The following is a 26,428-nucleotide window of genomic DNA, read 5'->3' as shown; positions in this document are numbered from 1 at the left end:
CCTAGAAGGGTGACGGGGGGGGGGGGAGGGTTGGGGATGGAGCCCGCCAGTCCGGGAAGCCGCGTGCGCGGGGCGGGGTGCTTCGCAGGGCAGAGGCGCAACCCGGGAATGCAATTTGCAGACGGCCCCTTCCAGCGCGGGTTTGTCTCTTTAAGTCTCGCGGGCGGAAGGGGAGGTTGGAAAAGCGCGAGCGCTGGCGTCAGAGTGGGCGGAGTCCCATAAGGGCCCTATCCAATGAGAAGGAAGCGGTGCTGGCGCCCCGTCCATCGAGCATGCGCAGTCGCGTGATCGTTCGTGCGCGCGGGACATACAGAAAAGCGTTGGGGTTCGGAAGGCGAAGAGGTAAACATTCCGGGACGCTTACGTAGCGCGTGCCCTGCTCTGAGCGCCCCGCGCGTGCATCAGACCCCGGGGCTTGCACTTTCCCCGCCGCACGCGCGTCCCCCCCGTCCCCTGCAGAGAACGCTCCGGGCCTGGCCTGCGGTGACTGCAGCGTGCTGGGTTATCCCCGGCACTTGGGGTGTGGCTTCAAGTGACTAAACCCTTTCCCCTCTAAGTACTGATGCAAAGGCATGTGCAGTCTGTGTGCGGCCTCAGGGTGCATGTCTCATCAGGGTTTGAGAGCCTGCCATAGAAGTAATGATTAGAACTGCTTTTCTGGCAAGTGTGTGTGCCCAACTGATCAAGCTGTGATGGTATTGAAGAAAACCTTCCAGATGCGACCTGATACAGTATTGACTTGCCTGCCTGCCTGCCTGCCTTTGCGACCAGACAACTTGTTAGGAAGCAGTAATGAAACTAACAAGTCTCATGTCTGTTGCACTGTGACCATTCAGAAAGCAGTTAGCACTCCAAAAGGAATCATAATCATGATGCCAGTTACGCTCATTTGACTGGAGAACAAATCAGCAGCAGAATGAGAGGACTCCAACATGTCAGGAAGTAATGATTGGAGGCAGGAAGAAAGTGGTTTCTTCTCTCTTTGTTGAGAGGTGAATGAAGGAGAAACTTCAAATGTATCATAAACATAGGAACTGGCGTTTGAAACAGAGGATAAAGACTCTCTGTGCCTTGGTAGGAATTGCTACGTTTTTCAGCAGCTGGGGCTAGTCTCCTTCCTAGGATATTGACTCTAAATTGTCTTTTTTGTCATAAAAGCATAAGAACAGCCATACTGGGTCAGACCAAAGGTCCATCTAACCCAGTACCCTGTCTTCCAACAGTGGCCAATGCCAGATGCCCCTGAGGGAGTGAACAGAACAGGTAATCATCAAGTGATCCCTCTCCTGCCCTCCGTTTCCAGCTTCTGACAAACAGAGGCTAGGGACACCATTCCTACCCATCCTGGCTAATAGCCACGGTTGGACCTAACTTCTATGAATTTAGTCAAAAACAGTGAATAGTTCTGTAGATGGTAGATGGTATCATGAGCTTTCCTGGGCACAACACACTTATTCCGATTAATGGAGTTAAGAGGTCCAGGTACAAATAAATATTGGGGAAAATGGGGAAAAGTATTGTCAGTTAGAGTGTCCATGCTAAATGAGGCTACTAGAGAGTCATGATTTAATAGATCTCTATTATATTCCCCCCATAGTCTCCTATTTTCTAAACTGAAAAATCCTAATCTTTTTAATCTCTCCTCATATGGCACCTGTTCCAAACCCCTAATAGTTTTTGTTGCCCTTTTCTGAAATTTTTCAATACAGGCAGTCCCTGGGTTACGTACAAGATAGGGACTATAGGTTTGTTCTTAAGTTGAATCTGTATGTAAGTCGGAACTGGCGTCCGCCGCTGCTGAAACTGATCAGTTTCAAACGTGGCTGAATCTGGACGCCAGTTCAGACTTACATACAGGTTCAACTTAAGAAACCCAGGCGTCCACAAGTCAGCTGCTGCTGAAACTGATCAGCGGCTGATTCCAGGAAGCCTGGGGCAGAGCAACTCTGCCTTGGGCTTCCTGTAGTCAGCTGCTGGTCAGTTTCAGCAGCGGCTGACTTGGGGAAGCCTGGGGCAGAGCAGCTGGGGTGCTGCTGGGTTGCTCCAGTAGCGCGGCTCCTTGGCGTTACTGGAGCAACCCAGCAGCACCCCAGCTGCTCTGCCCCAGGCGTCCTGATTCAGCCGCTGCTGAAACTGACCAGCAGCGGCTGAATCAGGACTCCTGGGGCAGAGCAGCTGGGGTGCTGCCGGGTTGGTCCAGCTGCTCTACCCCCGGGGTAGGCAAGAAAAGCCTGGTCTGCTGGGGGGGGGGGGCACTAGCTGCACCCCCCCCCCCCCAGCAGACCAAGGGGACAGGAGCAAACGAGCAAAGCCGCCCAGGTGGCGGGACTCCCGCCGCCTGGGCGGCTTTTCCCGGTGTCCCTGGTCTGCTGGGGGGGTCCAGCGGCTTTGCTGGACCCCCCCAGCAGACCAAGGAGACCGGGAGAAGCTTTTCTCGCCCCGGAGGACACGGGTGGCGACCCACCGCATGTGAGCTCCGGGGCGAGAAAAGCCCCGTTCGTAAGTGCGCATCCGACATAAGTCGGATCCGCGTAAGTCGGGGACTGCCTGTACAAAACTACCTTTTTTTGAAATGAGGTGACCACTTCTGTTGAATGTAGTATTCAAGATGTGGATTTATATAGAGACAATATTATATCCTCTGTCTTATTCTCTACTCTTAAAATTATTACTGACATTCTGTTTTCTGTTTTTGACTGCTGCTGCAAATTGAGTGGATGTTTTCAGAGAACTATCCACAATGATGCCAAGATCTATCTTGAGTAGCTATAGCTAAATTAGTCCCCAACATTTTGTATGTATAGTTGGGATTATTTTTTTTCAATGTGCATTACTTTACATTTATCAGCATTAAATTTCATTTGCCATTTTGTTGCCTAGTCACTTAGTTTGGTGAGATCTTTTTGAAGCTCTTCACAGTCTGCTTTGGTCTTAACTAACTTGAGCAGTTTGGTATCATCTGCAAAATTTGCCACCTCACTGTTTACCCCTTTCTCCAGATCATTTATAAATAGGATTGGTCCCAGTACGGACCCTTGGGGGACACCACTAGTTACCTCTCTCCATTCTGAAAACATACCATTTATTCCTACCCTTTGTTTCCTGTCTTTTAACCAGTTATCAGTCCATGAGAGGGCCTTCCCTCTTATTCCAGGACAATTTACTTTACTTAAGAGCCTTTGGTGAGGAACCTGGTCAAAGGCTTTCTGGAAGTCAAGGTACACTATATACACTGCATTCCCCCATGTCCACATGTTTGTTGATCCCTTCAAAGAACTCTAGCAGATTAGTAAGGCATGATTTCCCTTTACTGAGACCACATTGACTTCCCCCAACAAATTATGTTTATCTATGTGTCTGACAATTTTATTCTTTACTACAGTTTACCCAGTACTGATGTTAGACTTACCGCTCTATCATTGCCAGGATCACCCCCTTGCTCTTTTTAAACATTGGCATCACATTAGGCATTTTCCAGTCATTAGGCACAGAAGCTAATTTAAAGGATTGGTTACAAACCACAGTTAGTAGTTCTTCAATTTCCCATTTGAGTTCTTAAGAACTGTTGGGTGAATACCATCTGGTCCTGGTGACTTGTTACTGTTAAGTTTATCAATTTGTTCCAAAACCTCCTCTAAGGACACCTTAATCGGGGACAATTCCTCAGATTTGTCACCTAAAAAGAATGGCTCAGGTCTGAGAATCTCCCCAGTATCCTCAGCTGTGAAGACTGAAGTAAAGAATTGATTTAGCTTCTCCGCTATGACTTTATCATGTTTGAGTGCTCCTTTAGCATCTCGATCGTCCAAGGGCCCCTATGGTTGTTTTGTTGGCTTCTTGCTTCTGATGTACTTAAAAACATTTTACTATTACTTGTTGACTTTTTGACTAGCTGTTCTTCAAACTCCTTTTTGGCTTTTCTTATTACATTTTTACACTTAATTAGACAGAGTTTATGGTCCTTTCTATGTTCCTGACTAGGATTTGACTTCCACTTTTTAAAAGATTTCTTTTTATCAGGACTTTTTGGGTTCTCTTGCTGTGTTTTTAATTTGGGATATACATTTTAGTTGGACGTCTATTATGGTGTCTTTGAAAAGTTTCAATGCAGCTTGCAGATATTTTACTTTTGTCACTTTACCTTTTAATTTCTGTTTAACTAATTTCCTCAATTTTGTATCGTTCCCCTTTCTGAAATTAAACGCCATAGTGTTGGGCTGCTGAGGTGTTTTTCCCACCCCAGGGATGTTAAATTTTATTACATTATGGTCACTATTTCCAAGTAGTCCAGTTATATTTACCCTTTGGACCAGATCCTGCGCTCCACTGGGACTAAATCAAGAATAGCCTTTCCCCTTGTGTGTTCCAGAACCAGCTGGTCCAAGAAGCAGTCACTTAAGGTATGAAGAAATTTTATCTCTGAGCCTGTCCTGAGGTGTGTACCCAGTCAATATGGGGATAGTTGAAATCCCCTGCTATTATGGAGTTTTTTATTTTGATAGTCTCTCTAATCTCCTTTAGCATATCATAGTCACTATCACTGTCCTGGTCAGATGGTCGAAAATATATCCCTAGTGCTATATGATTGTTGTTGGTGCATGGAATTATTACCCATTGCAATTCTATGGAACATTTTCTCCATTAAAGATTTTTACTTCATTTGATTCCACATTTTCTTTCATGTATAGTGCCACTCCCCCACCACCATGACCTGTTCTGTCCTTCCAATATATTTTGTACCCTAGTATGACTGTATCCCATTGATTGTCCTCATTCCGTCAAGTTTCTATGAAGCCTATTACATCAATATCCTCCTTTAATAGGAGTCACTCTAGTTTACCCATCTTATTATTCTGTAGACTTCTAGCTTTTGTGTATAAGTACTTCAAAAAAATTGTCACTATTTATCTGTCTGCCATTTCCTGATGTGTTTAAACTTTTTCTTTTGATTGATTCTCATCTGATCTTACCCATATTTTATCATCTTCCATCCTCTCCTCCTTATTAGGGGTTAGAGAAAATCTCTATTAATAAACCCTCCCCTATGAGAGGATCTCTGTCCGATCCCTGTCTTCCTCTGCACCCATAGACCGTCTGCTTTCCCCTAGACCTTAGTATAAAAACTGCTCTATGACTTTTTAAATGTTAAGTTCCAGCAATCTGGTTCCATTTTGGTTTATGTGGAGCCTGTCCTTCCTGTATAGGCTCCCCCTTTCCCAAATGTTACCCCAGTTTGTAATAAATCTAAACCCCTCCTCTCTATACCTTCATCTCATCCATGCATTGAAACTCTGAAATTCGTCCTGCCTACCTGGCACTGCACTTGGAAATTGAAGTATTTTAGAGAACACTACCATAGAAGTCCTAGATTTCAATTTCTTTCCTAGCAGCTTAAATTTGGCCTCCAGAACCTCTCTTCTACCCTACCCCACCCCACCCCACCGGTAGCTACATGTACCACGACCACTGGCTCTTCCCCAGCACTACACATAAGTCTATCGAGACATCTTGAGAAATCCACAACCTTTGCACCAGGCAGGCAAATCACCATACAGTGGATCTAGAGAAGATCCACCAAATCAATTGCAGAGCACTCTGCAGATGACCCCTGTACTGTGCACCCCACAAGAAGAGTAAGGTAAGTTGATGGGACCATTTCTTCTGTTGGATCACTGCAGTGAAGACCCTGCAGTAATTCAACCTAAGGTATGTCAACTCAAGTTATGTTAGTCACATAGCTGGAGTTAGATATAGTCTATGAGCTTACAAGAAAAGTTAGGAAAGGCTCAAATAAGCTGTTGATTCAAATATTCAGCACTGCTGAAGGTGGGAAATGCACAGAATTGTATATGGATGATAAATATAAAGATCTGTCCCTAATCCATCTCTGGAGTTAAATTAAAATGTGCTGTCCAGAGTCCTTGCCCTTTTTTTTTTTTTTTTTTTTGCTTTGGGTGGGATTCCTTCTGTGATCAGGTGCTACTATATTTATAATCAGGGTTAGTTCAAGGGTGTGTGAAATGATCCCATTAATTTGGTTCGGGCTACTTAGCTGTACTACTGTGTTTACTTTGATTTGTAAAATTACAATGAATATACTTAATAATTCACAGGGAAGTTCAAACCAGGCATCAAAGTTGAAAATATGTTTAAGCAATGAATACTTGATGATATTGACTTGAGACTAAACAATATAGCAGAGTAAGTTAGGTCATGTAAAAAAAAAAAATTACTGAGAAGTGCCAGCACTCAAATTGAAATCCATGGTTGAACTTAGAATAGGTATAATTATGGCAGAGCTCTATAACTTGCACTTTCAGTATACTGTTTAAAAAAACAACAGAAAAATTAATGTTTTAAAGTCGGTTATAAAGTTTTCTTTTAGATATATGTCCTTGTTTAGTGAACATTCGTCATCCTGCTTTTGTTCTCTCCCTCCTCTCTCAGATTTTTTGGTAAAGAGATTTTAAATACCAGTTTTCTTGCAGTCTTAGCTAAATTGGAATTAATCATATGGTAATTTTACTCACTTTATCTATATGCGAGTTACATAGTTGCATAATTAATAATGGAATAGTGATTCAGTCTGCAGATTTATTGCTATTTAGCATGCATTTGGGCTGCAATGTTCTTTTATTGTAGGACATAGATAACAAAGGAGTCTTTTTTTTTTTAACTCAATTACCTTTTATCATTCAGTAGAGAAAACATAGCTACAAGAAAATCATTTCCAGAAAACTTAAGTTATATTTGTTTTTTAAAACACATTTTCAGCAACCAGGTGTGAACAATGAATGATGACTTCACTATTTCCCTCACACCTCCATCCCTTACTGACAGTTTAGAGATGGCTATGGAAGTGGAGAAGGAGAACTCAAGACCCCCTTGTTTTTCCTGTGCTTTGGACAACAGAGATGGAGGGAGACACTTTTCTGTAGAGTCTTATCTAGCAAGTGGGTCTCTTAAGAGGTATGTTTATACTGCATTTAAAAGTGTGTTATACTTTTGGAATGTTTCAGTTGCTTCTTTCAGCAGCTGCTTGCCACATTAGAGGTCTTGACAGTGTTTTTACATTTGTTTTCTTCTTCAGCCATTTGCATCCCCCAGACAAACCTCCCACTCATACCTGGGAAGAAGGGTGATTTTATGTTGAACATATTCAGGAGAGCTGGATTCAATTCCTAGCTCTGCCACAGACTTCTTTTGTGATCTTGAATAAGTCACTTTATCTGCCCATGTATTCCTCATTTGTAAAGTGAGGATGATTATTCCTTTGTTTGCATTTTCTAGTTATACTGTAAGTTCATAGAAACACAGATGGAAGTATTCAGTGCCTAGATCAACTGTGCTCCAGTTTGAACTGGGCTGCTTGGCATGACTGCGATAGAGATGATGCTAATAATACTATCATAGACAGTGATTGGCTCACATCTCATAAATAAGTAGTGTTTTGTTCCTGAAATACCTATACACTTCTAGGTAAGGAAGTATCAGGGTGACTGAGAAGGTGCTGCTTTTCTCTCTGACTACCGAATCTGTAGACAAATATAGTGCCGGGGAATAGTAACTTCACTTTCACAATGAAAGGCCATTTTTTTTGTCCGCTATATTTTCTTTACAGTTAAACTAGCAATGTTAGTCATTGTTATTCAAGAGGTACTGTATCCTTTTTTTTCTTTAAACTGTGTGCACTAATGATGCAGAATTGACCATAGGTGACAGAGTTAATCCCTGAAGTCTGTAGAATACTTGAGAGCTAAGCTAAAATGATTTTCCTGGCCTAGAGTTTTTATAAAATCACTATGTGGATGTGTTCATTCCAGCTGTTTAAGGTTATGTTCTGTATCTGTGTCCAAAGGGTTACTTACTAGTAAGTCTACATAGAAGAATAAATGCTCATTCTAGAGATAATTATTAGACATGCTGGACCATTCAGGTGCATAAGTATTTCAGCTGTGACATACATTAAAGTATGATGCATATCTCATAAATAAGTAGCGTTTTGTAGGTAATGTAGCAGTCTCCTTCATCCTATTAAAAACAAGTTGTGTATTGTGCCTCAAGCAGGACCTGTTGTAAGAGTGAAAGATGCTTTAGAATGTGGGTGGGGGTTTATGATAGTGATGCTCTTATGTTGTTGGAATTAGGAATTGCTATATTTCATATGCTCAAACCTTTTACAGTGATATAATATCGACAGCCTTTCCTTGAAGAGCACCGGTGGAGCTTCCAATTTATAGTATATATGCTACAGATACATTGATAAACTAATAGTAATAGGCAAGCCTTCTGTAGGTATTGTATCCTTTATAATCGAGGTTATCAACCTGGGGTTTGGACTCCTGGGGGGCTGCAAGCAGTATTTCGGGGGGGTACCATGCAGGGCCAGCATTAGATTCACTGGGGCCAGGACGGAAATCTTAAGCTTCACTGCACGGGGCTGAAGCCTGAGCAATGTAGCTTCCTAGGAGCCCCAGGCAGTTGCCCTGCTTGTTACCCCCTAACATGGGCCCTTGCTTTTATATACAGAGAAATAGTAGTTGTGACATAGGTAGGGCATGGAGTTTATACCATGCAGGGGTGGGGGTCAGAAAGAAAAAGGGTGAGATCCTCTGCTTTATAATGTATTATAGAAGAATCTGTGACATGTACTCACTTTCTTTTTTCAGGCTTTTGCTGAGACTGGATCCTTCTCCAACTGACTATGAGGAAGATACTGTGGAAATATTTGGCTTTCATTGGGTTACTGAAATTGCATTAGTTGAGTCCTGTAGATTTCTCTTTGGTTTACTTAGGTATGGTGTGCTTATTATCATATCAGTCCATTTCCAAGATTTAATTACACTCCTATCTGTGTTGCTTAACACACTTTGGGGTTTTCTACTTTATAAAATGGTAAAAAACTATAGACATTATACCTCATATATAGTAAACACCATCTTTAAGGCTAAGTTTTTGCCAGGGATATTGTAAGTAAAAGTCACGGACAGATTGCAGGCAATAAACAGAATTTCATGGAAGCCTATGACCTGCCGCTGGCTTTCACTAAAAATATCCTTGACAAAATTGGGAGGCATGTTCAGCACCCATGATTGCTGGGGCTTTGGGGTCCCCCACTGCTGTGGTCAGTGGGAGCTGTGGGGTTCTCCTGCTATAGGGTTGGGCTGCTGTGGGGGTCCTCATCCCCAGGATAGCTCAGTGCTCAGAGGGGTCCCCTACTATGGTTGGGAGCTGTCAGGTCTCCTTGTTGCCCACCACAGCTGGACAGCTATGGGGGATCCTCCCGAGTGTGGAGGCTGGGAGCTTTGTGTGTGTGTGTGTGTGTGGGCGGCGGGGAGAGGGGGGCCGGGGAAGGGTCACTGGATTTGGAGCACGACCCTGGAGACAATGTCATGGAGGTCACTGGAAGTCACAGATTCCGTAACTTCCATGGCATAATCATAGCCTTAACCAAATTATATGACAGCTCAATTCAGTGAGGGGCAGGTGATTTACTTGTAGGGTAACTAAAACTGATGAATTTTACACCAGTGAACTATGCATTAGAAGTATAGTACAATGTGACTTCATGTTGAATTTCTAAGCAGCATGATTCATGCATCTCTTTACTCTGCCAGACTCGGAATGAGAAGAAATATTTGTTACAACAATTTTATGTTTAATTCATAATGTATAGTAATTCTTGTCTAGTCTAACTAAAATCTTGTTTGAAGATTATTTCTCAAAAGTTTTTTGTATGTGCACGTAAACAGAAGTGGATGTTATAAATCAAATACTTTCAACGTAGTATGCAGCATTTTCTTCACTTGTTTGGATTAGCGTAGTGTCAGCAATCTGTTTGGCTACAGCTACTCCGATTAATTCAGTGCAGATGTTTAATCTGGTCAGTGCAAACATACAGATCATTGATAATCCTCTTTGCTACTGTTAATCCTCAGGATGTAAAGCACATGGAGGGTATACTGTTTTTTTTTTTTTTTTTTGTAGGTTTCTTCAAACATGCCATATATCCCATCACCCTTTAGAATTCACTATAATCATCGGTACCTTGAGGGTACGACCATGGGAATATTATGGAACATGTTACTAACAGGTTCTGGTCTTTTTAATATAATGGTGCAGATCCTGAAAGATGGGAGGAAAAATGACTTTTAAAAAATACATTGCTGCTGCTGCTTTGATAGAAACTATGATTTCCCTCCCTCCCCAAATAGAGGAAAACATGGCAGGCTAGCTCTTTAATGGTTTTGATTAATTAACTGAATCTTCTGTATCCCTTTTCATCATTCTACCTGATTCATTCTGTGCCAAAAATTGATCCTGTTTGGTCACAGGCACATTTTCTATCCATGTAACTGATCTTCCTAACCCCCCACAAAGCCCTGCTCTCTCAACTCAGATTATCTTGTTGTAGGATGATAGGCAGGCGCTAAGCACATTAATTGCCATCACCAGTGTCATTCTCTAGAATCCATTTGTCTCATAGCAGTCAGACTGGTGCAGTCACAGTTTGCTCTGGGGAAAGCAGCAGGGCTAGGTGGCCTTCTAGGGCTGCATCTTATGGGGAAGCATTTCTATAAAATAGAACATAGATTGTGTGGTGGCTCAGCCCACAAGGTATGCAGCGTTTTAGCTAACCCTTCACATATGGAGGCAATTTTGTAGGGAAAGCGGATCTAATATGTGAACGCTGTTTATCCAGTTATCTTCAGTAACACAGTTTGTTTAAAATTGTATTCTATATGTTTTCAGTGCCCATGAAAAATTATGTAGTTGAACATATATTTCAAATGAGATGCAAAACAGAATTCCTGAATATTTATAGTCATGAAACTTCCTCTTGTACTTTTTATAAGAATAATCTTGGCTTATTGGTTAATCTTATTCACTACATACACCTTCCTCCCCGCCTCTGTACCAGAGGCATTGGGGGGGTGGGGAACGGGAGCTGCTGCCCATAAGAAGCTGACTTAACGCAGGCTCCCCAGGAGCACTGGATCTGCCTGCCATCCACTGCGTTGCTGCCTCTGATAGAGAAGCAGCAGTGCAGAGGGAGGCACTCTGGAGCTGATATGCACAGGGAGCCAGCTTTTGACTCTCTGCATGTGCTGATTTCGCTGACCTGCCTGCCCCCCACTTGCTGCCTCCTACAAAGATTGTAGGGGGGGGGCAGTCAGGAGCTGATGCTGGGGAGCTGGCTTAAAAGCTGGTTTCCCCCCAGTACCAGCTCTGTGGTGCTACCTTCGCCCCCCGCACTGCTGCCTCTATTAGAGGCAGCAGCGGGAGGTGGCAGGGGGCAGCTGCTGCAAAGCAGCTTCTGTCCACAAGGAGTCCAAGCTCTACGTGAACAGTGTCGGCTCTGCCTCCCACCGAGCCTCCCTTACCCTCTTCGCAGCAGTATCCCCTGCCTCTCACCCTCCCCCTGCCACCAACAGCAGCCTCTCTCCACGGGGAGCTCTGTATTAGAGGCAGCAGTGCGGGGCAGCAGGCAGCCGGTCTGCAGAGAGCTGGTTTTTAAACGGGCTCACTTCACAAACCAACTCCCACCTGCCACCCCTGATCAGAGGCAGCAGCGCGGAGTGGCAGGGGGCTCCCTGGGAATGGGGCTGGGAGCACAGTGGCTGCAGGCTCTGCTCCCAGGGACTATCGAATAGTTGTGTAACCTAAAATTTCATGTGGTTATACAATATCTGACATCCCTAGTCCTGTCCCAAATCCAACGTTGACAGTTACATTTTGCGCTGTTGCTTTTGAGTTGAGTGTTGGATAAGACTGTGTTAATTACATCCTGCCTAAAGATTTGTTTACATCAGAACCACCCACAGTTGAAGTAATCTTTTAAGTGAGCCTTGTATGGACTTTTACCTATAGTGTTAAGGTACTTGTCTTTCTGGATGAAATATACACTATTTATCAAAACAATTATTTCTGTTTGTTTTGATGTCTCCACTAACTCCCAGCTAGAATCCCTATCACTAGTGACACTTTCTCAAACAACAATCTTTATCTCTCTGGTTATTATTTGGTGTGCTTCAACATTATTCCATTGCTTTCTTTTTTCTGATCTAAGGATATGTCTACCTTATAGATCTTACAGTGGTACAGCTGTACCACTGCAGCTGCAATGCTGTAAGGTCTCCTAATTAGCCACTCAATAGGAGCTCTCCTATTGTATAATTAAACCAGTCCTAATAAGTAGCATTGGTCATGTTGGTGGGAGATGCTACATAATACTGTGTACACTGGCACTTTGTCAGTGAAGCTTACATCAGTCATGTGGGGTTGGTTTTTTTTTTCTTCACACTGTTGTCTAACAAAAGTTTTGCCATAAAGAAAGCATAAGTCTAATTGACGGCCCCTACCTTTTGGGCTCACTCCTTCTCTGCACGATGCTCATTTAATCTTTTCTTTAAAAAAAAAATTACTTGACTTTGCTTCCTGCTCTATTTGCGTCTCTAACTTTCAACCTTGGTATTCTGTGTGTTGAAATCACCCAGTGCTTCCATCTTTTCTGACACAGTAAGTATGGCTGAAAAAAACCGTATCCAGTATCTAATAGATTTTGTAGTGTGGATGAAATCTAGCTGGCTGAAGCTCAGCCCAGAAGGCTTTTGTACAATAAGGAGAAAGAATGGTGGAGATTATTTCAGTGTCCTCACATCAACTTGCTCACCTCTGCTTGTACGAGCTTGCAACCTGAAATCCTATTTCATAGGGCTTTTAAAATTTGCGCTTGACAAGAAGGATGCAGCCTTTCTTTCATGACCTCACCATGATTATGAATGCCGTTCTCACATCCAAATTACTGCCATACACTCTACATGGGGGCAACACTCAAAAGCAATCTGAAAATTACAAATAGCGCAGAATGTAGTGGCATTATTATTAGTTAGGACTTCCTGTAGAGTTACATTACACCTGTGCGCTATGATTTGCAGTGGCTGTCAAACAGATTTCTAAGTGAAGTTATTGGCTTTCACCCTACAAAAACCATGAATTATTGAGCCCAGCCTACTTCAGAGACAGTCTCCCTTTATACAATACTGTGGTTATTACTATTAAATTCAAGTCCTTTTAATTAATAATAGTCATCACCTTAAGTTATATAATGAGGGGGCTGCTGGTTGGGCAATCTCCATGAGGGGTCTTCTGTAATTCATTTCTGCCCCACTTGTATGCCAGATCTTGGAATTAATGGCCTTCAGTGCAGGTTGCGTGACTTGCCTGTTCTCCCATATTTATCCTGGGTCAAGATGGGGATATTGAAGTGTGTTTGGGGATAGAGGAGAAGAAGAAAGCTTGTTGACCTGTCTTGTTTATCACAAATTAAGGGTATGTCTACACTACAGAGTTTTGTCAGAAAAAAGGCCGTTTTTTCAACAAAACCTGAGTTACGTCCACACTGCAATTGTATTCTTCCAAAAGTAAATTGAAAGAACAGAGGGGTTTTTCCAGTGTTGGTAATCCTCTTTCTATATGAGAGAAGCCTTTTTCTGGAAGAGCTCTTTTGGAAAAAGGCATGTGTGGACAGGGAAGAGGGAGTTCTTTCGAAAGAAGAGGAAAGCAGAAAAAGCACAGGTACCTTGGTGGCCACTCTGTCCATAGCAATCACAGCTTAAATGCGAGAGAGCATCCACACTGAATTGATGCTATCTTTTGAAAAAGCAGATTTCTTTTTTGATGCGCTTTTGTGTGTGGACGTTCTCTTTCAAAAGATCTGTTCCAAAAAAGGGTTCTTTCGAAAGAAGCCTGCAGTCTAGACATAGCCTAAGAGACTGACTAGTACATTTTACAAATCTAAATTAATAAAACACTTAATTACACTTGGCTTATCTCTTGCCCAACATTTTTCTCTGGCTTTTTCTTACCTGCCCTTTCCAATTTTTTGTAAATGCTACTAAAGCAGGGATGGGCAAATACTGGTCCTTGGGCCAGACCCGGTCTACCATGGTTACCTCCTAACAGGCCTCCATACAGCCTCTGTTGGCTGTGGATTGTTGTTCCTGGCCAAAGGGAACTGTGATTGCCCGAGCCTGCACTTCTGCAGGTACAATATAACAGCAGCAGCCCACCAGCGGCTAGCCCTGCCACCAATTTATCACCCACATAAGTGCCAAAATCACCTTCTGCGACTCCATTCATGTATACTTCCCCCATATCCCTTCAGTAGGTTGCCCTTTTCTACATGAAATTCTTCTCACACAGGTTTCTGAAACCTGTCCAGTTTTCCCCTTCGTAACTCTCTATTCTCATGTCTCCTTGCTCTATCCCTACACATTTCTTGCTTTAGATGTAATTTCTCTGCTTAGCTTTACACCTTTTTTCCTGGTGTCTTCCCTGTCATCCTTGGAACAGCGTTGCGTTTTCTTTATGATGATCTATCATATGCAATGTGTCCATAGCCTGAGTGACCTGATGCTCAGCTTTTACTCTTGTAAGCTTTTCTGGGCAGAGTCTGTTTCTTATTTTGTGTTTTGTAAATGTGTTCTATACATTTACATCACTTTAAAATACATGTCTATGAAATAGCCTTTATCTAATACCATAAAACTGTATTTCTTTAATTAGGCAACATATACACAAATTGGAAAACCTAGTACAGATGAGTTCGTCGGATTTTGGTAAGTTTGACATATTTCCACTTATATTGGGTAGAAGATCTTTTTATTATGTGGGTGTAAAAGAATCTAGCACAACAGGCCCTTAATTCCTGAATGGGGCTTTTAGATGTTACCACAAGACAAACATTAATTATATGTATTAACATAAACCTGCAATGTCTTAATATCTCCAGCTGTATATATTTTTGACTTTACTGCTCTGATAGAATAAAGCTATTAGGAAGATAGATGTCTGCTGTTGCTAGCAGAAGTGTCATGACTGTGTTTAGTAACTGCCAAACTGTATGTTGATTGTATAGCAAATGCATATGGTGTAATCTTGACTCCCTTGAAAGCAATAGGATTTTTGTCATTGATTTCAATAAGACCAGGATTTTACCCACAGTGCAGGGGTTATTGAACCATTAATTATTTGAATTTAAAATAGAATTAATTCAAGCTCACAATGACTATTTTAGTTATAAAGATAGCTTTTTTTTTTTCATTTCCTCCCAACTTATATATAAACAAGTTGTTATATTTGCTTAGTTTAGACATTATTTATGAATTTCGTTTGTCCTTGCAGTAAAAATGATGATATGGGAGCACTGCAAAACTGTTAATTTGAATTAAATATTAAGGCATGAGAAGTAGTACGTTTCTGAAGGATTATTTGCAGCTTTAGGCTTATTGTGAGTTTGAAGGCCAAATTACTTCAACAGGTTGAGTACTGAAGTAGTTGCTCAGAAATACACTATCTACTCTATGGTATCCTGTTGCTACTTGTAAATCATTACAAAGAAATAGCTGTGCTTTTTGCTTGAGAGAGCCAACCCGTTGGCTCATCAATTAATTTAGCATTTATGGCAATTTCATCATAGTTGTAGGTCTGAGCTTGTCATCTAGCTTCCTGTTATAAGCATCTAGATTCAAAGGTTAGTTGATTTGTCACAAAAATCTAGTTTTGATTGTGATTTTTACCTTTATGGTTTCAGCCTGCAAAGGATTTTATTTTAAATTCCAGTTTATCTTCTATATGTTGTTTATGCAACAAGTTATGTTTTTTAATGTAAGCATCTATTTGGTGATCTTTATTTTATCTTGTTCACTTTGTCAGATATCGAGCTACCTAAATACAATAAAGTAAAATGGTTAACAAAATAGTGCAAAAATATTCACTACAACAAATATAAGAGCCAGATTATTCTTCTATATGTGAAGCACCGTGTACTTCAGGGTATACTTAGTCTAAATTCTATGGCATTGTTGCTACTATTTCTCCTTCCAGTGAATCATTTGTACTTTCTGTAACATTATCTATTTTTGGAAAAGCCACAATCACTTCATACATCTTCTTATGCACTTTCTTCTTTTACGATCATTGGTATAGTAAAATGATTTCATTTATGTAAGAAATGCATGTGGGAGTGTTCTGTTGAAGTGACAAGGTTGACTAAAGATGTGGTCCAGGCCCTGAGATGCATGCAGTCCCTGAAGTCACACACCAAGACACATTTTTGTAAAGCCTTTGACTGTTCTTTGATCAAATATTATTATTATTATTATTATTTATTTTATTATAATAAATATTATTACAGGTTGAACCTTTCTAGTCTAGCATACTCTGGTCTGGCAACATCCATGGTCTGGCATGATTTTAGTTAGCTGGATGTCCACTTATCATGGGTGTGGCCAAGTTTTCCATGGTCCCATAAAGTTTGTTTACAGTTATCAGTCCTGGTTCTCAGTGTTGTGTGCTGTATTTAATCTCTAATTTATCCCTAAATGTCTTCTAAGGGCCTAATAAGCAGTGGAAGGGTTGGTAATGCTGCTAAATATTGACTTCCAGTGGTCTTTCAAATTGTCTGGTTCAGAACCGGTCAGGTCTTAAGGATGCTAGATTAATGAGGTTCAACTGGTACTAGACCTAATGTTAGAAAATGGAGCATCTAACAATTTACTCTACTGAAGATAACTGCAAAGCTGATGGATTAAATTTTCTGCCCCACTTGGCCAGAGTGCACATGCATTCTGAGTATTGGCAGGAGAAATTGGCCAAACTTGTTTTCATCATCCCAGAAATTTAGTTTGGGCCCAGGAGATGGGTTGTAATGGTATATCCAACCAAGCCATATTGTCCTCCGTTTCTCTCTGTAGCTTTGGAGAAATCTCTGAGATGTGACAAGTGTGTAAAGATCCTTTTTCTCCTTCAAATTTTTATGGTTGATATTTTAGGTCACTTTCAACATAATATTTTATAATGGGGGTACTCAACTCTTGAGTGCCTTTTAATTGATGGGTTTGGTACTGCAGTCTTTCTCATGCCATCACTTCTTGCAGGTTGCTAGTCAATTCAGGTAGATCTTCTGTAGTTCAGACCTCCAGCCTAGTCACAACATACAAATGAACTTCTTCTAATGAACTCCTCACTGGCATCTTCTGCCCCAACTCTTGGCCCATGAAATTCAGCCTTGTGTTCAGGCTCTCAAATAACTTCTGCCCCCTTCTTGAGGTTTATGGCACTATATCTGGTGGGGAAATTGAGGCCTACCCACTACTCTGCTTTCCAATGCAGGGGCATCATAAACAACAGCTGCACCCTACTTGATTTCAGTTCATTGTTCCTTCCTTCCTGGGCTGCCTCTTACCTGGCCCTTTTTAGTTTCATTCTTACATCAAGACCCCTTTCTCTTTCTCTCTGAAAACCTAACTTAAGCAAACCCAGCCAAAACTAAACTCTAGCTATCCCTCATGCACCTTTGGCAAGAAAATCACTCCCTTTCTCATTCCTCTGGTCCTAGCCAGTTGCTGCTGAAACCCTGCAGCTCTTTTCAGCTGAGTCTTCTGGGCTTTGATTGGCTGCTCTTTAGGTAGTCCTGTAGTATTCACTTTCATTGCTCCTTTCTTGTCATTTTGCTGCTTCCTAGGATGGGATGTAGTAGAATTTTGTGGCCTCCTGTAGGGAGCTGTAAAGGCCAAGTACAACCTGTCACACACTTGAGTTAGTGTCATGACATGTATAAATGTAAACCTTAAAACAAAATTTAATTGTCTCAGACAGGTAGCTATGTTAGTCTGTAACTGGAAAAAATTTAAAGAAAAATGAATAGTTCTGCAGCACCTTAGAGACTAATAAAAATGTAGGTGGTATCATGAGCTTTCATGGGCACAACCTACTTCTTCAGATGAATGGAGTAAGGGATCCAGGGTACAAATAAATAACAGAGAGAGGGATTGGGAGGGGGAGGGGGGGCGGAGGAAGAGAAGGAAAAAAATAGGAAAAAATATTGTCCATTAGAGTGTGCTAAATGAGGCTAATAGAGTGATCTATAATTACCCAGTGCTTTGCTTTTTATGTCATTAGGGTGTGGAATGTAGTGGCCCATCCAGGTCAGGTCTTTGTTCAAACTTTGATTACAGGTGTCAAACTTGTAATGGAACTGAGTTCTGCAGCTTTTCTCTCAGGCTGGTTTTTGAAATTGCTTTGTAATAGTATAGTAACTTTTAGAATCCTTTAATGAGTGCCTGGGCAAGTTGAAATGTTCCCCAGCAGGTTTCTGTGTGTTACCATTTTCAATATCTGATTCGTGTCCATTAATCCTTTGTCATAGAAGCTGTCTAGTTTGGCTAATATACATGGCAGAGGGGCAGTCTCTGCTCTACTGCCAAAACCATATCCCTTCCTTCCCATTCCATACAGTTGAAATGCAGCTTCTTAAAATGCTTTTGGGCTTCAGTGCTCATATAGTCTGTCTAGGGCAGGGCTACTCAACTTTGGAAGCCCCGAGGGCCACAATGATACTCACAGCACATGCCGAGGGCTGCAGCTTAGAGTGGTTGCATGTACATGCAAATATATATATGCTAATAGCTTCTTTCACACTGACGGGCATGAATACAAAGCACTTCCCACAATGCCCTGGCACTCCTGACACCTCTTCCCTGGGGGCTAGAAATGCCAACACCCTGTACCCGTCTGTTCCAGCCAGCCCATCCGCTTGCATCTTTCAATGCTCACCCTGCTTGGGAGACTCATCACTATGCTCAAAGGATCCCACCTGCGTGCTGAGCCCTGTGTAAATCCAGACTGCACCACAAGCCGCAAACAAACGGGCCACGGGCCGCGTGCGGACCATAGTCCTCATATTGAGTAGCCCTAGTCTAGGAATTTGTCTGATGACCATGTTTTTTTCATTCTCTATGCTCTCCTTATTACAACTAACCCATAAGAATGCTTGTTTATATCTTCATAGATTCTAAAGTTGTGCTTTTTTGCCTTTTAATTTACAAGTCAAGGGGAAAAAATGAAGATCATATGAATGAGTTCCACTGTTCTGAATTATGTATAACATTTCCTCTTTCTTCTGCCTTTATTTTTACCACGTTTTGTGATAGTTTGTATGGAGAATACTTAGCAGGGAAAAATTGTTAACACAATGTTTTGCTTGCAATTGAATGACACTGTTTAAACAGAATTGTTCTTGATACTTATTGTAAAATATTTTTGACCGCTACAGTGTGTCATTCAGAAGAAATCTTCATAATAGTAAAGAAGTGATTTTCCCTTACCCTGATAATTTTCTGTTTTTATTTTCAGGTCAGGCAGCAAACCTACACTCGGAAGCAGGCAACATTAGACAACAGTGTATTGTATTTCTGCATTATGTGAAGGTGTTCATTTTCAGGTGAGATGACATGCAGTTTCAGTTACTAGCTAACTTATTGTGAGTATTTAGTTTTGCATAACCATCTTTTATGCATCCTCTAATTATATCTTGTGTTGTTCATTCAGATACTTGGAATCTCACAAAACAGAGGATGATGGGCTACTCCATCCATATGAAGAACTAGAAATCCAGCTCCCTTCGGTCCTGGTTGAGGAGCTTCATTCCTTGACCTTACAGATTGGACATCTGTATGAACTCCCAAGTGGTATCTTAGGAGCATTTACCATTCAACATCAGGCCAAGGTTTGAGAGATTTTTTTAATACACAATGTAAAAATCCAGATTTAACTCTTACAAATTATGATGAATAACAATTAGTTTTATTTTAGAAATGGGTATGAATGTCATAGAATCATAGGAGTGGAAGGGACCTCAAGAGTTCTTCTAGTCTCACCCTCTGTACTCATGGCAGGACTATTTTTTTCTAGAGTATCCCTGTCAGGTGTCTGTCTCACCTGTATATAAAAATCTGCAGTGGTGGAGATTCCATCACCTTCTTAGGCTGGTTTTTTTTCTGTACTGGATTAGCATTATGGTTCTCCTAGCCCAGCTATCATGGTGATGGAGTAGGGGTGAAGCATTGCCTCCTGCCAAAAATATCCTGTACCTAGTGTTGTCCCTGTGGCAGAGCCATATCTCCCTCCCCCTGGTGTGACAGCAGTCTTTTGTAGCTGAACAGCTTCCTCAGCATTGAATGTCTCTACATGAATACTCTCTCAAGGAATTTCTCCTGGCTTGGATATTCCTCAGCAGAGCCACCTCCTCCCATAGCTTTCCCACGTGCTTCCTGAGAGATTCTAGGAGCCAGTCCCCTTTCACATTGGATGGTTCCCCCAGCCTGGTGCTCTGTGAGTGGGAACAGCAGGCCACAGTCTGAAAATTGACACCAGGATCTGGATAGAGGCATCCATGGTTAGGTTTTCTGGAGAAGACATGTGCAGCATTGGCACTGGTGATTCAGCCCTTCCTAACCATAGTGATTATATTAAGTCTTCCTCTTGGACTTTCCTGTTGGCAGTCCCCATTTTACGAGCTCCCCTTGATTGCTTAGCTGCTGGTTTTTAAGGCCTTCTGTCCCCCTCATTAATCATAAGAACATAAGAATGGCCGTACTGGGTCAGACCAAAGGTCCATCTAGCCCAGTAGCCTGTCTGCCAACAGTGGCCAGCGCCAGGTTCCCCGGAGGGGGTGGACCGAAGACAGTGATCAAGCGATTTATCTCGTGCTATCCATCTCCAGCCTCTGGCAGACAGAGGCCAGGGACACCATTTCTGTCCCCTGGCTAATAGCACAGCAGGAGGGTGATCAGAAGGCTGATTCACATTGATCAAAGATTGAGGATGATCCAAGGAACATAAGCTCAAACCTCCCCAGTCACACAATCCCAACTGACCCTGTAACTTAAATAAGCTGAAAGAGGGTATGTCTAGATTACCCTCCTAGTTCGAACTAGGAGGGTAATGTAGGCAAACCGCACTTGCAAATGAAGCCCGGGATTTGAATTTCCCGGGCTTCATTTGCATAAGCGGGGAGCCGCCATTTTTAAAACCCCGCTGGTTCGAACCCCGTGCAGCGCGGTTACACGGGGCTCGAACTAGGTAGTTCGGACTAGGATTCCTATTCCGAACTACCTAGTTCGAGCCCCGTGTAGCCGCGCTGCAGGGGGTTCGAACCAGCGGGGTTTTAAAAATGGCGGCTCCCCGCTTAGGCAAATGAAGCCCGGGGAATTCAAATCCCGGGCTTCATTTGCAAGTGCGGTATGCCTACATTGCCCCGCTAGTTCGAACTAGCGGGGTAGTGTAGACATACCTAGATAGAAAAACACAAAGGCTGTGTCTACACTGGTGCGATCTTGCACAAAAGTGGCTGCTCTTGTGCAAAAACTTGCTGTCTGTCTACACTGGCCACGTGTTCTTGCGCAAGTAAACTGACGTTCTAATGTATAAAATCAGGGTTTCTTGCACGAGAACGCTGATGCTCCCGCTCAGGAATAAGCCCTCTTATGCAAGAGCTCTTCCAGAAGAGGCCAGTGTAGACAGGCAACATTAATTTCTTGCGCAAGAAAGCCCTATGGTTAAAATGGCCATCGGAGCTTTCTTGCGCAAGAGAGCGTCTATGCTGGCATGGATGCTCTTGCGCAAAAGAACATCTCTTGTGCAAAAGCACATGCCAGTGTAGACACTCTCTTCTGGAAGAATTTTTGCAGAAGAACTCTTCCGCAAAAGAGTTTTTGCATGAGAATGCGCCAGTGTAGACGTAGCCAAACAGATAAACAAACTCAGCTCACCCAAAGATTAGTACTCTCACCTTGCTTGTGCAGCAGGAGGATCTCCATCTTCCCCATCATGGTCCCTTGTTTGCAGTCGCTTGTTCTTATGCACTTATTAGTTAAGTAACAGCCCATATTGCTCAAACACAGATAATTATGTTTTGACTTTGGTCATATTAGACCTTGTATTTTCTTTGTACAATATTTATGCCTGTTGGAATCCTTATTTGATACTGTGCAAATAAAATCTAAGACAGGTTGAACCTCTAAAATCTGGGACTCTCTGGTCCCGAGATATCCATGGTGTTTATCCACGGTGGCAGTGAAAATTCTTGAGTTGCCAACTAGAAGAGGTACAAATTCTAAGAAGAACATCTTTGTGAAGGAGAAAACTGCAATAACATAATCTCTTTCTGGAACACTTAGCAGACTAACATGTTATACTGTTGTTAGATGTGTCCAGTTGTGATAAGAGAATATTTGTATTTTCTGTTGTTTAAAAGGGATTCTATGCTGGCAGCACTATTCAAATCATTATGAGGAAAGAAAATACTTATGATAAGGAATTGTATTTAGATTCCTGCCATTCAGTTTGTTTGGGACAAGGATTGATAAAGAGTTGATGTTCTTTTTTTCTAATGATGGGTTCATTACACTTTGAATAACTCTGAGATTTCAGAGGTTAAAGTGGTTTAGTACTCTTGCCTCCAAATGAAAAAGCTAATCATAGTTATGGTCCATTACCAATTCTTGCTCTTTAATGTGTGTGTTAGAAGGGGACACGTAGAGTTGGTGGTGCTTCATCTGTTCAGTTGGAACTAAGATGTTCTGAGTTTAGATTAATGATTTTATGAACCTGCTCTAAATAGAAGAGTAATTGTTAAATAATTGAATCATTTAATTTGATATTTGATATCTGTGCGAATCCACATGGACATAGGAGTCTGCCTGTCCGCATAGTGCTTAGGATATGATCCAGGCCTTGCTTACGAAATATGAAATTAGGAAAAAAAATTCTCTCTTCTCACAGCTGTTTCCTCCATCATGGCACTTGCTGCATCTCCACTTGGATATCCATTGGCTAGTGCTGGAAATTCTTCATATCCTAGGCGAGAAGATGCTGCGTAAGTCCATCTGTTTATGGTGCATGTTTTTGCTCTGCATTTTTTTTTTTTTAGTCATTTAGTTTTTCCCTCCTTCCCAACCTGTTCCCCTCTCCCTCCGTTATATAAGATTCTAATCTGAAGCTGTTCAAATTATTTTACTTTCTTTGGGTGTAAGTTTCTGCATTTACTTTTTGGTCACTGTTAGAGATATTGACTACAATCAAAAGCAGTGAGGGCAGGTTATGTCCAAGTTTTCCGACATACTTCAGCTAGTGCATCTCAATTTGGATGTACAGTATGCTTACTAATCCAGTCTTCATCCTGTCCTAATGAAGGTTGACAAATCAAATTGAATCGTGGATTTGTGGTACTGGGATTAGACTGAGACATCAAAGTATTTTCTCTTGAAACGTCAAATGACTGAGTCACTTGCAAAAATTAAACACGGCTAGAAGGGCTGACAGCCTCTGAGGCCCCTGAGCAAGATGTGTGTGGTAGGCCTCTTTCTTCCACCCTGCCTTATGCTCCTGGAAGGGGCAGGGCCAGGGCAGGCAGCACTGATCACTGCCTGGAGTTCCCCACACCACCCCCAGGTTTTGATTTAAAGGGGCTTGGGGCTCTGGCCTCTACTGCAGTAGCAGCTGCAGAGGCTGGAAGCCTTGAGCCCCTTTGAATCTCTGGTCCCGGGGCAACTGTTCACTTTACTTCTCCCTTCCCCCATTGGCTGGCTGAATAAGTGGAAAGGGTATCTAAGCATGACTGGTACAGATTTGAAGAGAATAGTGAAGTCCACTGAGAAATTCGGTTTTGTTATTTGAGGGCACGATTTTAAAAGAGGAAACTTCCTTACCAGTTCCAAGCAGCATGTCTGTACTTCACGGATTAGGATTCTTGAGGAGATTTTGTGATTGATTTTAAAAAAATAATCCACATTTTTATCCACAGACGGCTATTGAGGCACTATTGGAGACGAGAGAGAGACTTTGGCCAAAGAAGTGTATGAAAATATAGTGAGAAAAGGGCAAAGCAATATGTGTGGGGTTTATTTTTTTAGTGGTTTTAAAGGGCAAGGAGCAGACTGAAACTATTAAGCTGTTTATGGTAGCAACTAAACTAAAAACTAAAAGGTCATGGAATGCAGTTGAAGAAACCAGCTTCAAAGCAATTCAGCTTGCTAGAGAAAAATGGTTGAAATACAAAAAGGGGCAATAAGTTACAAAGTGAGGATTATTTATGTATTGTTCATTTGTATGTCAGCAAAGTCAAGCACAAAAAATAACTCTAGAATACTATTTCTATCCCCTTTCTCTAACTGTTGTCACATTGCATTGAAATTCACATTCATATAGAGCTTCTAAATAATGGTCTAAGGCTGGTACATATGTTTACAACAACATTGCAACAGTTACAGGAATGTAGACATTCAGGTATTTGAGAACCAGCTCTTGTTTTAGTAATTCAGCTCCTGCCTTTGTGGGGGGTGGTGTGAAAGAGGCCATAAGACTTCTTGTTAAGTTTCTGCTCATAATGAAGTGTTATGGAAAATCAAATACATGCTTTGTCTATACCGGAATATTTAACATGTACCAATTGGAGTAATAATACTTGACATTCATATAGCACTATACATGTAAGAAGGCTATAAAGAAACATGAAAGGGCAGATTCTGCGACCTTAATTCATGTTGAGAATCCCATTTATCTTTCAGCAGAACTTAACCTGACCTCAGTGAAACACTAATAGAATAAGGTGTTGATCAACTTGAGAAAAGGTGTCAGAATTTGGCCCATAGCAAATATATTACCTGGTTGTTCAAAATGTATTGGGGTAAGATGTATAATAAGTTTTTTCAGCAAAAACAGTTATTATAAAATGTATGTTCACTTGAATTCAGTAAGCTTAACTTTGATACAAGCTGCGCTCAGGCAATGAATTTCTAAACTTTTATATAATTGGCTTTTTTTAAAATGATGTACAAAAAACTTTAGACACTTCATTGCTCAGTTACTTGAGACCCAATGCAGCTGCTATTAAATTAATAACAATGCCTCATTGTGTCACTGAGAGCAGTACGTGTGCTTGGTCACTTATCGTCCAGAGGAGCTGACAGACTTGCTGGGCCTCTGGGCAAGGTATTTGTGGGGATCCTCTCTGTGCTCCCAGAGACGGTGAGGTTGGGTGCTGGCAGCCCTCAGTGCCGCTCCTGCCCCCCATCCCACTGCCATGTAGCCCTGAGAGCCGCCCGGAGTGTGGTGCTCCAGTGGTGATTTTGAGGTCCCAGGGCTCCTGCCACTGCTGCGGTAAAGCCTCCCCTCTCCTCCCGCCTTGCCCCAGTTGGCAGGCCTGGTATTGCTAGTCTTCTAAAATATTCCTGTCTTTGATTTTGTTCAGCAATTCAGTTATGGATGTGGTATCCAAAAAAAGTACATCTTGTGTATGTGGGGCTCTGCAGTTTTATAATGAAGATAGAGAGACATGTGTGAAGGGGGAGAGTTAAGTATTTTATCTTTTGAGAACTCTTTCCAAACTCTGGCAGAGAGTTATATTACTTTTTTAAAATAAACACCAGCTGTATGCAAGTCATAGAGGGCAAGGTCCTTTCCTCATAGAGCTTGTAATTTAAACAGAGAGAATGCATATAAGCAGAGAGAGAGATGGGAGGTAATGAAAAGCAGTGTGATAATCATTCATCAGGGTTTCAACATAATTTTATTTTTTAAAAAAATAAGTGGATTTGTTGTTGGGGGAAATTTGAATTTTGAGTTCCTTGAAACAGAATGATACTATTAATTTTTTTCCCTGAGAAAGCAATTTGAAAAGCCATTTAATTCTTGAGAGCTGTTAATTCTTTATCAGATTCTGTGTGGGAACCCAGTATACCTTCTGCATATTGGTGGGCATGTGCTTTAGCATTAAAACTCAGTCAGCCAGACTGTAGTCTATGCATACATTTTACTGGACCTTGTATCCTCTGTGCCCTGTGGTACTCCTAGGCTCTTGTCCCTTTCCCTCCCTCCCCCAAAGTAATCCAGGTAAAACTCTGATCCCATAAAAATTAGCAGGAATTTTGTCATTAGTTTTAAATCTTCGACAATAAAATATTGATCCAGTTCTGCAAAATTTTTGTTCCATTGATGTCAGCAGGAGCCCTGCATCTGGAGGCTTTGTAAGCTAAGGCCTTATGAACTGTCCAAGGTATCTAGTACTGATATCTAGTACTCCTTCCTTAGTTATCTGTATGACTGTCTCTGTATATTAAGGAACTATGATCTTTTGATGTGTTTTAGGACAAATTGTGTATGCTCACCAGTTCATGAACTTAACAGGAGAAAATTTAACCAATATCAGTTTATTTGAAGCACACTGTGAGAACCTCTTCTGCGATCTGATAAGTTTGTCAATCAACAAATATACAAAGGTATCTTTTTTTTTTTTTTTTGTATGCAGAAAGCATTTGAAAGCCCCAATCATAATCAAAGCTGTTTTGTGTTAGGTGCTATACTGATGCTTAGGAAAACATAGTCCCTTGTTATTGCCGTTTTACAATTTTACCATTGGTTTAATATACCCAATTTTTTTCAGTGTTTTCTTTGTTGGAAACTCATATTGTATTGTAATTATTTATGAGCATCTGGCAACTGATGGGAGGGTAATTTTGAAATGCACCGTGTACAGAGCTGAAGTATATGCCACATTTTATAAGTTCACTATGCTGCTTTCATGCCT

The 26,428-nt window shown here is 41.6% G+C and overlaps 1 protein-coding gene across 6 annotated transcripts in view; it reads left to right on the top strand.

The window, feature by feature from the left end:
* Positions 1 to 202: 202 nt before the first annotated feature.
* The window catches only part of MMS22L (MMS22 like, DNA repair protein), a 135,839-nt gene continuing 109,613 nt past the window's right edge, over positions 203 to 26,428 (top strand). Inside the window, exons 1-11 of one of the 6 annotated variants that reach the window (XM_075923913.2) lie at positions 271 to 342; positions 1,224 to 1,263; positions 3,118 to 3,218; positions 4,370 to 4,400; positions 6,775 to 6,969; positions 8,670 to 8,795; positions 14,569 to 14,621; positions 19,198 to 19,285; positions 19,393 to 19,570; positions 22,627 to 22,720; positions 25,990 to 26,120. In XM_075923913.2, coding sequence (XP_075780028.2) covers positions 6,791 to 6,969; positions 8,670 to 8,795; positions 14,569 to 14,621; positions 19,198 to 19,285; positions 19,393 to 19,570; positions 22,627 to 22,720; positions 25,990 to 26,120 — 849 coding nt within the window. In that variant the 5' untranslated portion in view covers positions 271 to 342; positions 1,224 to 1,263; positions 3,118 to 3,218; positions 4,370 to 4,400; positions 6,775 to 6,790. Of the gene's footprint in view, positions 343 to 1,223; positions 1,264 to 3,117; positions 3,219 to 4,369; positions 4,401 to 6,774; positions 6,970 to 8,669; positions 8,796 to 14,568; positions 14,622 to 19,197; positions 19,286 to 19,392; positions 19,571 to 22,626; positions 22,721 to 25,989; positions 26,121 to 26,428 lie in introns of all 6 variants that reach the window. The other 5 variants (XM_025182295.3, XM_006118427.5, XM_006118428.5 and 2 more) reach the window with 5 other exon arrangements.

This window comes from Pelodiscus sinensis, chromosome 3 (genome assembly GCF_052426305.1).
Source record: "Pelodiscus sinensis isolate ZL-2025 chromosome 3, ASM5242630v1, whole genome shotgun sequence".
In the NCBI taxonomy this organism is placed as follows: Eukaryota; Metazoa; Chordata; order Testudines; family Trionychidae; genus Pelodiscus; species Pelodiscus sinensis.
The sequence above is the reverse complement of the archived record's forward strand: the minus strand, read 5'-3'. Positions and strand labels throughout refer to the sequence as shown.